General features: G+C 44.3%; 1 protein-coding gene across 2 annotated transcripts in view; it reads right to left on the reverse strand.

Moving 5' to 3' along the window:
* REL (REL proto-oncogene, NF-kB subunit) overlaps positions 1-5096 on the reverse strand; it is a 56205-nt gene extending 51109 nt beyond the window's left edge. Inside the window, exon 1 of one of the 2 annotated variants that reach the window (XM_028725150.2) lies at positions 4912-5096. In XM_028725150.2, the coding sequence (XP_028580983.2) occupies positions 4912-4918 (7 nt within the window). In that variant the 5' untranslated portion in view covers positions 4919-5096. The remainder of the gene's footprint in view (positions 1-4911) is intronic. The other variant, XM_028725149.2, reaches the window with a different exon arrangement.
* Positions 5097-12394: the final 7298 nt, after the last annotated feature.

A 12394-nucleotide genomic window follows, 5' to 3' on the forward strand; every position in this document is an offset into this window, starting at 1 on the left:
TTGCTCGTTGTGAACCTGTGTGAGATAACCTGCTGCATCTTACGGATAGAAGAGGCAAGACAAAAGCACTTTTTAATCGTTTTCATCATCAAAAAAATGAGAGGCGCCGTGGCTCAGGTAGGGTGCCCAGGTCTCAGGTGTTAGACCATATGTTAGCCTTGCAGGCTCCTTTTAAGGACGGAGCAAAATCTCAGGATGAGGGGCTAAGACTGAGGATTAGCTTAAAAGCATAAGAGCATAAGAAGCACCCTGCTGGATTGAACCAAAGGCCCACCTAGTCCAACACAGCTCAGTTGGTCACAGAGCTGTTAGCCCCAAGGTTGCAGGTGCGATTCCAGTATGGGACAGCCACATATTCCTGCATTGCGGGGGGTTGGACTAGATGATCCTCAGGGTCCCTTCCAACTCTATAATTCTATTATTTTCTTCCCCAACCAGATGGGAACAGCGCAACACCACCCTTCTGTTTATCGTCCCCAGGAACTGGAATTCGGAGGCATATTGATGCTAATACTGTGGGTAAGATATTGGCTTCATAAGTGCAGCAACAATGGATTGCCTTATGCTAAGCTCCCTGACCCGCCAGTTGCCATCCTATGCCTCCACAACTAGGTTTCATCCTTATGAATATAGCTAAATATATTTCTGGAACTTATGTCTTTACCTGTGTGTTGTTGCTTTGTTTTGTTTTTTGCTTGTTTTAAACACCGTATTACTTGACTGATAAATTGTTTTGTTGATTGTTTTGTAAACTGCTCTGTGACCATCTATGGTGAAAAGCAGTCTATAAATATTGGAAAGAAATAACAGATAATAATATTACCAAAAAAAATATTACCCCCACCCTTCACTAAGCTCCTCTCCTAATTTACTGGGCATCACCCTTCATCTCCCAAACTCCTTCCCCTTAGATTCTCAAGGTCTGAAACTCCAGGAAACCTGGACAGGGCTTAAAACTACTTGGAAGTAATCCACTCTGATGCCTAAACGCTAAACTTTTCTTATATTCCCAGAAGTGGAAGAGACGGCTGGGATTGCTCAATGGCGGGGGCCAAGCCCTCTGCTCACATCTACCAAGGGCTGAGCCTCGGATTTTTTTGGGGGGGGGGGGGAACGGGACACAAAAAACAAAAGCCCTGTTCCAAACTAAATCCTGAAGCCACTTTTTACCTCAGTCATTCCGCAGAGCTTGACAGCAGAGCCACACCCTTCCTGTAAGGCGGGGGGAATAATACACTGATGCATAACCAAAACAAAACCATAAAGTTAAAGCAGCCGTCCTCCACTGCTCTGAGACTCAGCTACTTCCCTCATGAGGCTCAGTTACTTCCTCCAAGGTGTTTCGCCTCTTCCTCTGTAACACTGGTTCCCTCACCTTTTTTTGTTCAGAGCTGTTGCATCAAGTGGCAGGCAGGGTGAGGTTGCAGGGGGACGACACCCTCTCCAAATCCTCTCCTACTGCATTAAACCACTGCCTTCCTTATTTCTCCCACATGAGGCAACTGGACTGGACAGCGTTAGCAGAGAAAGGACACTCTTTCTGCTATGTTCTGACTTGGTTTTCATGAATTGGTGACAGTCATCAAGTTGTTTTGCTTCTATCCAAGCTGGAAGCCATCCACGGGGTTTATTTAGTTACTAAATTTGTATACCGCCCTGCAGTTCACAACACAAAACTACAAAAATAATAAAAATTATACATAATAAAAATTATGTAAAATTATGTAAAAAAATTATGTAAAAAAATAAAAATTATACATAATAAAAACAAAAAACAAAGAAAACCCAATAATCTCCTGTCCCCAACACATTTAAAACAGCATCAGATGCCACTCAGCCAAAGAGGGATGCTGTCACCTGGCGCCTAAAGGTATATAATAAAGATGTATAATTTAAAAACCGGAGGAAGGGAGAGACAGCATTTATCTCTTGCACACACTCCAGAACATCAGATGTGCACAAATTTCTTGCGAAATTAAATTAAAAATTATGGGTTTTCTTTCCTCTTGATCATTATCATCTAGCATTTGCCACAAGACATCTGGTCTGTGTGACGAATACCAAGTCAAATGAGTGAATCCTACTCAGACAGAGTCTGGTGACGTGAACTGCGATGCCTCATAACTTCATGAATTTCTCTAAAAGTCAGAAAGCATATTTTCCCAAAGGTTCGTAAGTAGGCTGTTTGTATCCTCATTCCCAAAGACTTGAGATGAGTTGTTGTTGTTGTGCCAGTTACAGAGAAGGGAAGCTCTCCCAGCTCATCAATTGTTGGCTTATCGATACTTTTCATTTGGTGTCCTTACTACGTAGTGGAAGACATTTAAAGTCCACAACTTTCCCAAATGACTCCTGCGAACTGCAGCTTGGTTTCTAGGAAATGTATGTCCTCAATCTTGAGAATGGTATTTAGGCAGAAGGTCAAGAGGAGAGCTTTACTTGGAATGCAGTTGAGGAAGTATTAAGGTTTCAGTGCTGATTGATCTGTTGTTGGCTCCACAATTACTGACTTATCCTGCTATGAACCTGAGCTTGCATAGCCAATTATGGCTTTATATTTTCTAACCTCGCTCTCTTTGTATTTTCTCTTTTGCATTCAAAATAATAAAAATTAGAAATGAAAACATTACGCGGGCAAAGTTGCGGCTTGGACTGAATTATTTCAAACTGTGTTGTTGTTGTTTTTTAAATCAACCACAGGGACACGTAAAGGCTGCCTTTCCAAGTATGTATATACGGAAGTAAATTCCCTTGAAGTTAGTGGCAATTGAATGTAAGTAAATGTGCCTCTCCACACACCACAGTGAGGGGAAATCCTAGTTGATCCCTTTTCTCTCTGTGGTGTGTAAATACATGTCATTAAGTAAGAGCCAAGTGATGGGAAGAAGAGATATAGCACAGCAATAGCTGAAGTCAGGCAGTAACCACAGAAAGCCAGCACTGCCTGGGGAGACTGTCTCAACATAGGAGGGAGAAAATATATTTTAAAGTGGGTGGAATACAGCATGCTCCAAAGGCTCGCTGTTGCACACGGACAAGGTTCTAAAGAACATTTGTTGTACGAGTTGACAAGCAGCAAAAACAACAGCAACAAAACTACCAGCAAAGCATCTCTCACGGGGCTTATCAGCGTCCATCCCTTTTAAAATAATGTATGCCCCATTAATTCATTGTTAAGGACACAGGTGGTGCTGTGGGTTAAACCACAGAGCCTAGGACTTGCCGATCAGAAGGTCGGCGGTTCGAATCCCTGCGACGGGGTGAGCTCCCGTTGCTCGGTCCCTGCTCCTGCCAACCTAGCAGTTCGAAAGCAGGTCAAAGTGCAAGTAGATAAATAGGTACCGCTCTGGCGGGAAGGTGAACGGCGTTTCCGGCCGCTGCTCTGGTTCGCCAGAAGCGGCTTAGTCGTGCTGGCCACATGACCCGGAAGCTGTACACCGGCTCCCTCGGCCAATAAAGCGAGATGAGTGCCGCAACCCCAGAGTCAGTCACAACTGGGGTCCCTTTACCTTTTCATTGTTATAGTTATAGTTTTTCATTGTTATAGTTGTCATTCAGTGGGGGTTGGACTTGAGGGAGCTGGTGGCCAAACACGTCTCAGAGCTAGCTGTTAAAGAACAGCGGCAAACAGAGCTTATTCTACACTTAAAATCCCTGCTTCAGTTCAGGAGGTGGCCTGTCCGCACAAACCCCTTACCTGCAATGAGGCTGTGATGTGCTGAGTCTGACCTGCCTTACAGGTAAGGATTGTGGAGATAATGCATGCAAACCACTTCCAGGTATCTAAAGCGTTGCCTAAATGCTGCAACAGCAAGAAGCCTGGAGGGCCGGAGTTGACACATCCCTGCCTTAAGGAAAACCTTCACAACAGCCTCCTGGATCAGGCCACTGGTCCATTCAGCATCCTGTTCTTCTCACAGTAGCCAGACAGATGCCTGTGGAAAGCCTGAAAGAATACTCTAGGGGCCGACAGCACTTGCAGTTCTCAGCTACTGGTATTCAGAGACATACTGCCTTGACTTTTGAGGTAGAGCCCAGCCGCCACAGCAAACAGCCACAACAGATGGTGGCACCATTTTTAAGGCTGTGACAAGAGGCCACGAGCCAAATTTCATCTCCAACCACTTCATCTCCAGAACTTGAGAAGCTACAGGTGCTTAACACTATGAACCACCCTGAAATCTACAGATGAATTATTATTATTATTATTATTATTATTAGCCCCCTGCTTTGCCTCTGGCTCTTGTGTTCTTCCACAGAGCAAGCCAAACACCTCAGTCAGTGGAGCAGGAGACTCCTAACCTCAGGGTCGTGGGTTCGAATCCCACCGTCGGGCCAAAGATTCCTGCAGGGCAGGAGCTTGCACTAGGTGAGTCTTGCGGTCCCTTCCAGCTATGCAGTTCTGTGATGTGGCAACATGAACCGCTGCATCTCACAGACGGCTTATCGCCCTCCAAAGTGCTGTGCTTGCTTCTTTCTTTCTTTCTTTCTTTCTTTCTTTCTTTCTTTCTTTCTTTCTCTCCCTCTCTCTCTCTCTCTCTCTCTCAGACTGAGGTGGGGAAAGTGTGTTTGCGCGTGTGTCTGCTAACATGCAAACAAAAAAAAAAAGGTTCTGAGTCATACCACCTTCCTAGAATTTATTTTCATTATTACTCCAGCTCAGGTCTCTGGCAGAGAGAGAGAGACAGAGAGAAAGACAGAGAGAGAGAGAGAGAGAGAGAGAGAGAGAGAGAGAGAGAGAGAGAGAGAAAGAAAGAAAGAAAGAAAGAAAGAAAGAAAGAAAGAAAGAAAGAGAGGTCTTTCCCAGCCGGGACATTCTGCGCGCAAAATTTGGGCTCCTGCCCCGCGGAGATGCGCCAAAAAGATCACTTCCAGTGAGCACTCAGGGCTGATTTCCTTCAGATCACTTACCAGCCATGGCGCTGCTTCCTCCCGCTGGCGTTGTCTGCCCGACCGGGGATTGCTTTTTGCAAAGCTGTCCGTCTCGCAGGCTGCAGCTTGCGCCTTCCGATGTTTCTGTTTCTGGTCTGGGCTGCTCTCGCCGGACTCCAGCTGCTACTACTATCCCTCCACCCCCCTACCCCGCGCAGGGCTGGGAATTTCCCCCGAGTGATGACGAGCATTTTGGGAGGCTGGCCCCGAGGTGACGTACTTGCCCGCCTCCTTCTCCAAAAGCGCTTTAGACAGCCCAGAAACCTCAACACCTCCTTGCTGCCTTCTCACTTGGCGTGCCGGTGAGGTCAGAACCCCACAGCCCAGCCCATAACCTTTCTTTTCTGAATGTCAAGTTAGGGGAGCCCCCCTTTGTGATCCTCTCCCCCCCCCAAAAAAATCAGCTTTTAAGCAAATATGCTAAAACTCTGGTGTCATCATGAATGCTTAATATGAGAGCAACCCTTTCCCCCCCTTTCTAAAAAAATATTTTTGATTAAATTTTCCATTTTAACAATCCAATCAAATCACATTAAGTATTCCAAATTATACAAATACATATCATATAGTCCAAATATTCTGCCAAAAGCAACCCTTTTTTCCCACCCAGTGGGGACAGAAATCCATTTCTGCTTATGTGGGGGGCAGTTGAGCCAGGAAAAAGAAAGGGGTGGCTATATAATTTAATTGTGTTTTTATTTATTTATTATTCACCAACTGTAAAGGAGATGTATTTATTTGACCCTATCTACATCAAGCTATATACTTATCACCAAACTCCGAATATAATTGTACATTGTATTTTTTAATATATTAGTGGCCGTGTGATAATTTTAGCTTGCAAATTTTATTGTTTAATGTCTTAACTTGTACATTAAGTTACTTTTATAGCTTTTGTAAATGTTTTAAGTTTTTTGTCTCACTCCAGTATATTTTCTTTTAATTGTTGAATGATTCTGTATACATTGCAGCAGGCTTTGGCTATGTGCAATAAAACTGACTGAGAATTTACCATATATTCATTTATCCCACCCTCCAGAATTTCTCCTCCCAGGGCAGCTCACATATTGCATTTGACCACATTCAAATGATTAAAAAATACCAATTAAAATAGTAGCTCCAATAGAAGGCAACAGCAGCAGGTGAGTACATTTTGCAGCTTGCATTGCATCTTTCAGCAGCTGGACTGCAGAGTTATTTTGGACGCCCAGGAGGTTACTGATTCCCAGTGTGGAGGGAGACATTTTGGAGTGATCTTGCCTCTACACTTGTTGCAGCTCCAGTTGGAGGTAACCCAGCGTAGTCACCAAGGATGTTTTGTGGGATCAGTTTCACCTTATGCAATCAGAGGATGCGGACGAGGTGGTAATGCATTGCCCCCCGTCCCTCCTGGCTTATCAAATCTTGCAAACAGGGAGCCAACGGTTTGGTTCTGGACCCTTTAGAATGCAACAGCCAGTTGCCAATACTCCCATTTTGCAAGTGGTGCTGTTGTCTAAACCACTGAGCCTCTTGGGCTTGCCGATCAGAAGGTTCGAATCCCTGCGACGGGGTGAGCTCCCGTTGCTCAGTCCCAGCTCCTGCCAACCTAGCAGTTCGAAAGCACGCCAGCTCAAGTAGATAAATAGGTACCGCTCCGGCGGGAAGGTAAACGGCGTTTCCATGCACTCTGGTTTCTGTTGCACCAGAACCGGTTTAGTCATGCTGGCCACATGACCCAGAAAGCTGTCAGCTCCCTCGGCCTGAAAGCAAGATGAGCACCCTAACCCCACAGTCGCCTTTGAGTGGACTTAACTGTCCAGGGGTCCTTTACTTTTATCTTACCTTACCTCCATTTTGAAGGAAGGTGGTGGAAAGGACCATGGTGGGGCAGCTGCAGGCATTCTAGGAAGACACAGATTATTTGCATTCATTCTGTTATAAGAATTTTAAGGTCATATATTAAAAAAAACAACATTCATAACTGTATATGTAAACCACATGTCTGAAACCCCACAGAACAAATTGTCCTCCAATATTTCTCTGCAAGGTCAAAGTGGGAAACCTTCCCATTGTCTCTTTCCTCACAAATCCTGTCCTCACATATCCTGTCTTAAGGGCACATTCAAGATATGAACAAGGTGTGAGCCTGTGACCTGTGACCTAGATTCCGGAATTAAGTAGTTATAATAACAAAAGAGTGGCCAAAACCCAGATAATGCAATCGGGTAACTTGCCAGACAAGAGATAAGCAATGCACTCAGATTTCTGTTGTAGACTGCCTTTTCTGTGTTGTAGATATGATGAATCTGGGGTGATGGTCTTTGGCTACACCCCTTCTGTGATGTATGTATGATGTTTCTGGGGGTGGTCTTGGACTCCAGGACGGGCAATTTAAAATGTCTATATAAGGGCTTGCGCGCATGGCTCTGGGTCCTCCTCCTCTCTCCTGCGTGTGGGGGAACACCCTGTTGCAACAGTTAATAAAGATCAGGCTTACTAGCTGCTTTACTTCTCAACATTCTCTGGTTGGTCTCTGTTATTTTCTCCTACCAATAGAGAACCTACAAAAGGACTCTATATGGGCTCTTGGGTATCCCATAAGGGAAAAGGAGCAGTTTTTTTCTTATAACAATTCCAATCTGGGTCCGAGCCTGGCTATGGAACTGAGTCGCCCCTGGTTGCCCTGGTGGATGACCTCTGCAGGCATTGTGGGGAGTGGAACCTTGCTCCTGGTTAATCCACGGCTGAATTATTATTATCTTGAGACAGCTAGCAACTGGGGCGGGCGGGGGGGGGGGGGGGAGAGGCTGATCCTGGCAAGAAACTAATCCTGGCATCGTGCTTATATGCCTTTGAGAATTGCAACTTGATCTGCAGAAACCTGGAGGTGATGCAACATCGCCTGCTATTGTCTGAGAATCAAGATGCTGTTAAAAGGCCCAGGAGCAGGGAGCCAATGAAAGAGCTAGCAGCCTCTAGCTCTCACTTTGCCTCAAAACCCTCAGTTCTTTGAAGTGTGACAGTGACCTTTTTTAAAAGAAGAAGAAGAAGAAGAAGCTGTCAAAGGTGACTCAGTGAGATAATAGTTAGAAGATGGACATGCAAGTCCCTTCTTGGGATGACATTATCACACACACACACCCTTTTTTGTTTTTTTGCTTGTTTTAATCCAGCAAGTAACAAGAAACCACAGCCTGTGGCTTTGCTCTTTAGAGATGTGCAGCTGAAAGGCAAGAGCAAGAAAAGATTTGGCACTGCACAATATGCAGTGCCAAAGAAGCCCATGTCACAGTGGTCCTCTTGGCTTCCATCATGGGATTGATTATGTTCACACTGGTAGTTTTCGAAGGCACATCTGCACAACATTAGCCGCAATTCATATGGTCTATGGTCTGTCTGTGTGGTTTGGGAGCTGCATGGTCAGGGAAAAAACAATGCTGTCCAGGGTTGTAAAGACTGTGGAGAGAATAATTGGGTGCACTCTTCCCACCTTGGATCAAATCTATGCTTCCAGGCATCATAAGAAAGCTGCAGAGATAGTGCAGGATAGTGCGCACCTTGGAAATGATCTCTTTCAGCTTCTGCCTTCTGGAAGAAGGTACAGGGTTATAAAGACCAGGACTAGCTGCCTGAGAAACAGTTTCTATCCAAATGTGATTTAGGTTTTAAACGCTGTGTAAAGTAGTCTCTATGGGAGTATATTGTATTTAATTATGGGGTATCAGAGTTTTCAGGGGGCTAACCAAGCTGGGACAGCTGGAATAGCAGGCTTGTTGGTTTTTGAATGTCTGATGTAGATTTTTTCAATTTCGTTGTTCTGTATGGGACAATGACAATAAAGATTATCGTATCGTATCGTCGTTTCTTGACAAATACTGCTGTTTGATGTGTGTGTTTTTCTTCTCAAACAAGCTTCAATCCAAGTGGTATAATGCGAACATGCCCCCTCGCAGCTGTCACACATGTGTGGAATGCAGCTTCATGGGGTTGGTGGGCGACTGCATGGGTGGAGAAACAAGGAAGTTTATGTGCATTGGCTGGAGACATCCCTGCACCATCTTGAAATGCAGCAGGGGAAATAATCTCACAAGAAGATCAAACCCATCCATTCTGAAGGAAACCAGCCCTGAGTGCTCCCTGGAAGGACAGATCCTGAAGCTGAGGCTCCAATACTTTGGCCACCGCGTGAGAAGAGAAAACTCCCTGGAAAAGACCCTGATGTTGGGAAAGATGGAGGTCACAAGGAGAAGGGGACGACAGAGGACAAAAGTGTTCTCGAAGCTACCAGCATGAGTTTGACCAAACTGCAGGAGGCAGTGGAAGACAGGAGTGCCTGGCGTGCTCTGGTCCATGGGGTCACGAAGAGTCGGACACGACTAAACAACTAAACAACAATAATATAATAAATAATATTATAATATAATATAATATAATATAATATAATATAATATAATATAATATAATAATATAATATAATATAATATAATATAATATAATATAATATAATATAATATAATATAATATAATATAATATTACATATAACATAACAATGTAATATAAAATAAAGTAAATTACTGGGACTTTTGATGACTGGTTTTCAAATATGCTTTATTAACTTTATAAATAATGAGGATGAAGCTTTGAGAGATTTCAGAGCCTTGTCTTCTTTCAATCCTCATAACAACCCTACAAGTCAGATCAGTCTAATTGTCCTCATACTGTAAATCGAGAGCTGAAGCTAAGAGAATTGTTTTCCAGAAACCACCTACAAAGGCCATATTCAGTCCGGGAATTCCACATTTATAGCTCTGCCTCTTATCAGCTACAATGACTTAATGTTCCCAGTTTACAGATGAGGAACTGAAAAGGTAGAGGCTTGCCAAAATATACACAAGGCCAATTTAACTGCCGTAGCGTCTCTCAAAGGCTGTGCCCACAAGAAGGTGTTTAGTGTGTATTCCTGTGTGCATGTTTGTGTTTCTTTGCCCACACATAAGCACTTCAAAATTTGTATCTCCCAAATCTGTCTTGATGTTTCCTATCCACATTCATGGGGAGATGGGATGCACTGATTTTAGGTGTTGTTGCTCCCTCTGCTCAGTTTCGTACTTCTGGAAACTTGAGGTCTGTTGTGAACATGCAAACAGGTATTTGTTTGTATGCATTGCATGGAGAAAGTGGATGGAGAGAAGTTTTTTCCTCTCTCTCTCTCTCATAACACTAGAACCGGAATGCTGCAAAATTCAGAACATAATATAATGGTGAAAATAGCATACAAAACACATTACATGGAGCGCTTTACAATACAGTGGTACCTCGGGTTAGATACACTTCAGGTTACATACGCTTCAGGTTACAGACTCCGCTAACTTAGAAATAGTACCTCGGGTTAAGAACTTTGCTTCAGGATGAGAACAGAAATCGTGCTCTGCTGGCGCGGTGGCAGCAGGAGGCCCCATTAGTGGTGCTTCAGGTTAAGAACAGTTTCAGGTTAAGAACGGGCCTCCAGAACGAATTGAGTTAGGGTACCACTGTAATCCAAACAGGATGAAACCAAGGAGGCTGTGGCCAAATCAGACATTGTAAGAAACGGGCACAGCTGGTGTTAGGAGGCAAATTACCCCTCTTCCAATTACTAACCATCAATTCACTAGCACTACTCTTAGCATATTCTTAATATTCCTCAGTACTGGGATGCGGGTGGCGCTGTGGGTTAAACCACAGAGCCTAGGACTTGCCGATCAGAAGGTCGGCGGTTCGAATCCCTGCGACGGGGTGAGCTCCCGTTGCTCAGTCCCTGCTCCTGCCAACCTAGCAGTTCGAAAGCACTTCAAAGTGCAAGTAGATAAATAGGTACCGCTCTGGCGGGAAGGTAAACGGTGTTTCTGTGCGCTGCTCTGGTTTGCCAGAAGCAGCTTAGTCATGCTGGCCACATGACCCGGAAGCTGTACACCGGCTCCCTCGGCCAATAAAGCGAGATGAGTGCCATAACCCCAGAGTCAGCCATGACTGGACCTAATGGTCAGGGGCCCCTTTACCTTTACTGCTGTTTGGCAGTATTGAGAGTATTGGCAGTAAGGAGGAGCTGCTTGATGAGGGGAGATAAGGCTGAGAGCATCCCATGTGCCTTATCCTCTCTGAGGTGATCTGAGGTGAAAATGTTGTCCGGGGCAAACACACTGTTGCTGGTAATAATCCTGAAGTAAAAGAAGAAGGAAGGAAGGAAGGAAGGAAGTCTGATAGCTCCCAGTGATGCACAACTTCCAGTCTGGCTCCTGTTACCAATAGCATCATCCAATCTTTGTACAAAGTGTTTTGTGTATTTTCCAAAAATGATGAAAGCAAGGCTGAACCTGGGTCAGGAGGGATAATTTGCTGGTCAATAGAGGAAATTTCTTTGGGAATCTTGACCCAGAAGTCATGCATAATCAGGCAGGGCCACCACAAGAGATAGATAGTACCCTTCCCATCCCTTGCAACCTTGGCACCATGTGGCCAGTAGTTCACTATTATACCGATGCCGTTTGGCAGGGGTGTAATACTGCCTGTATATTAACTTCAAAGCTATTCCTCTGTTCCTAGAGGAAGCGCTCCTGAGGGGAGACTTGGACCATATCAAATTCCACCCATCTTCTGCAATCACGTGACCAATAGCTTTCCCCTAGACCTGACTGATGCAAGCCAGTGCACTCCAGATTCTGAGGCAAGTTACTTATATAAAATCAGTATTATTGAAAAACATTGAAATCACTCAAGTGTGTGTGTGTGTGTGTGTGTGTGTGTGTGTGTGTGTGTGTGTGGGTTTAAGTCCTGGGAACAGTGTACCCGATTATTTTTCCTAAACACGTGCAGATTGGCCTTGAACAGAAGCTTGGCATGTCAATACATGTCCATGTCATATATGATCCGATCTCTCACAAGGACACCCGACAGAAAGGATGGGGAAACAACCCGTTATTAATGCACACGAAGCACAGGAAGTGATGAGCAGAGGGATATTTATAACAGCAAACAAGTTTGAGAAAATGGGAGAGTCCCAATCAGGTTCCTTGTTCCTCATAGCCCAAAAGCAGCAGAGGCTTAAACGAGATCAACCCGTGAGTTTATAGCTCAAAACATGGCTAAGTGTTACCTAGAAACAGAGAAAGCAGTCTTATAGCAGGCTATTTTGTCATCTGCCCTCTACTGCATGACAGTGACTCTCCAATGTCTAATGTACATTGGAGCTTTGCTGCCTAAGGGCCTTTTAACTGGATAGAGCTATGAAACATGTGTTCTCCCAGTAAGCTATGGGTTACTCCATTATAAGGGAAACTTCTGGGCAAATCCACAGCAAGCATTTAAAGCACATTCAATGCATATTTAAAGCACATGACTTAATAATAATAATAATAATAATAATAATAATAATAATAATAATAATAATAAATTTATACATCGCCCATCTGGCTGGGTTTCCCCAGCAACTCTGGGCGGCTC

The sequence above is a fragment of the Podarcis muralis genome, chromosome 3 (assembly GCF_964188315.1).
Source record: "Podarcis muralis chromosome 3, rPodMur119.hap1.1, whole genome shotgun sequence".
Classification (NCBI taxonomy): Eukaryota; Metazoa; Chordata; class Lepidosauria; order Squamata; family Lacertidae; genus Podarcis; species Podarcis muralis.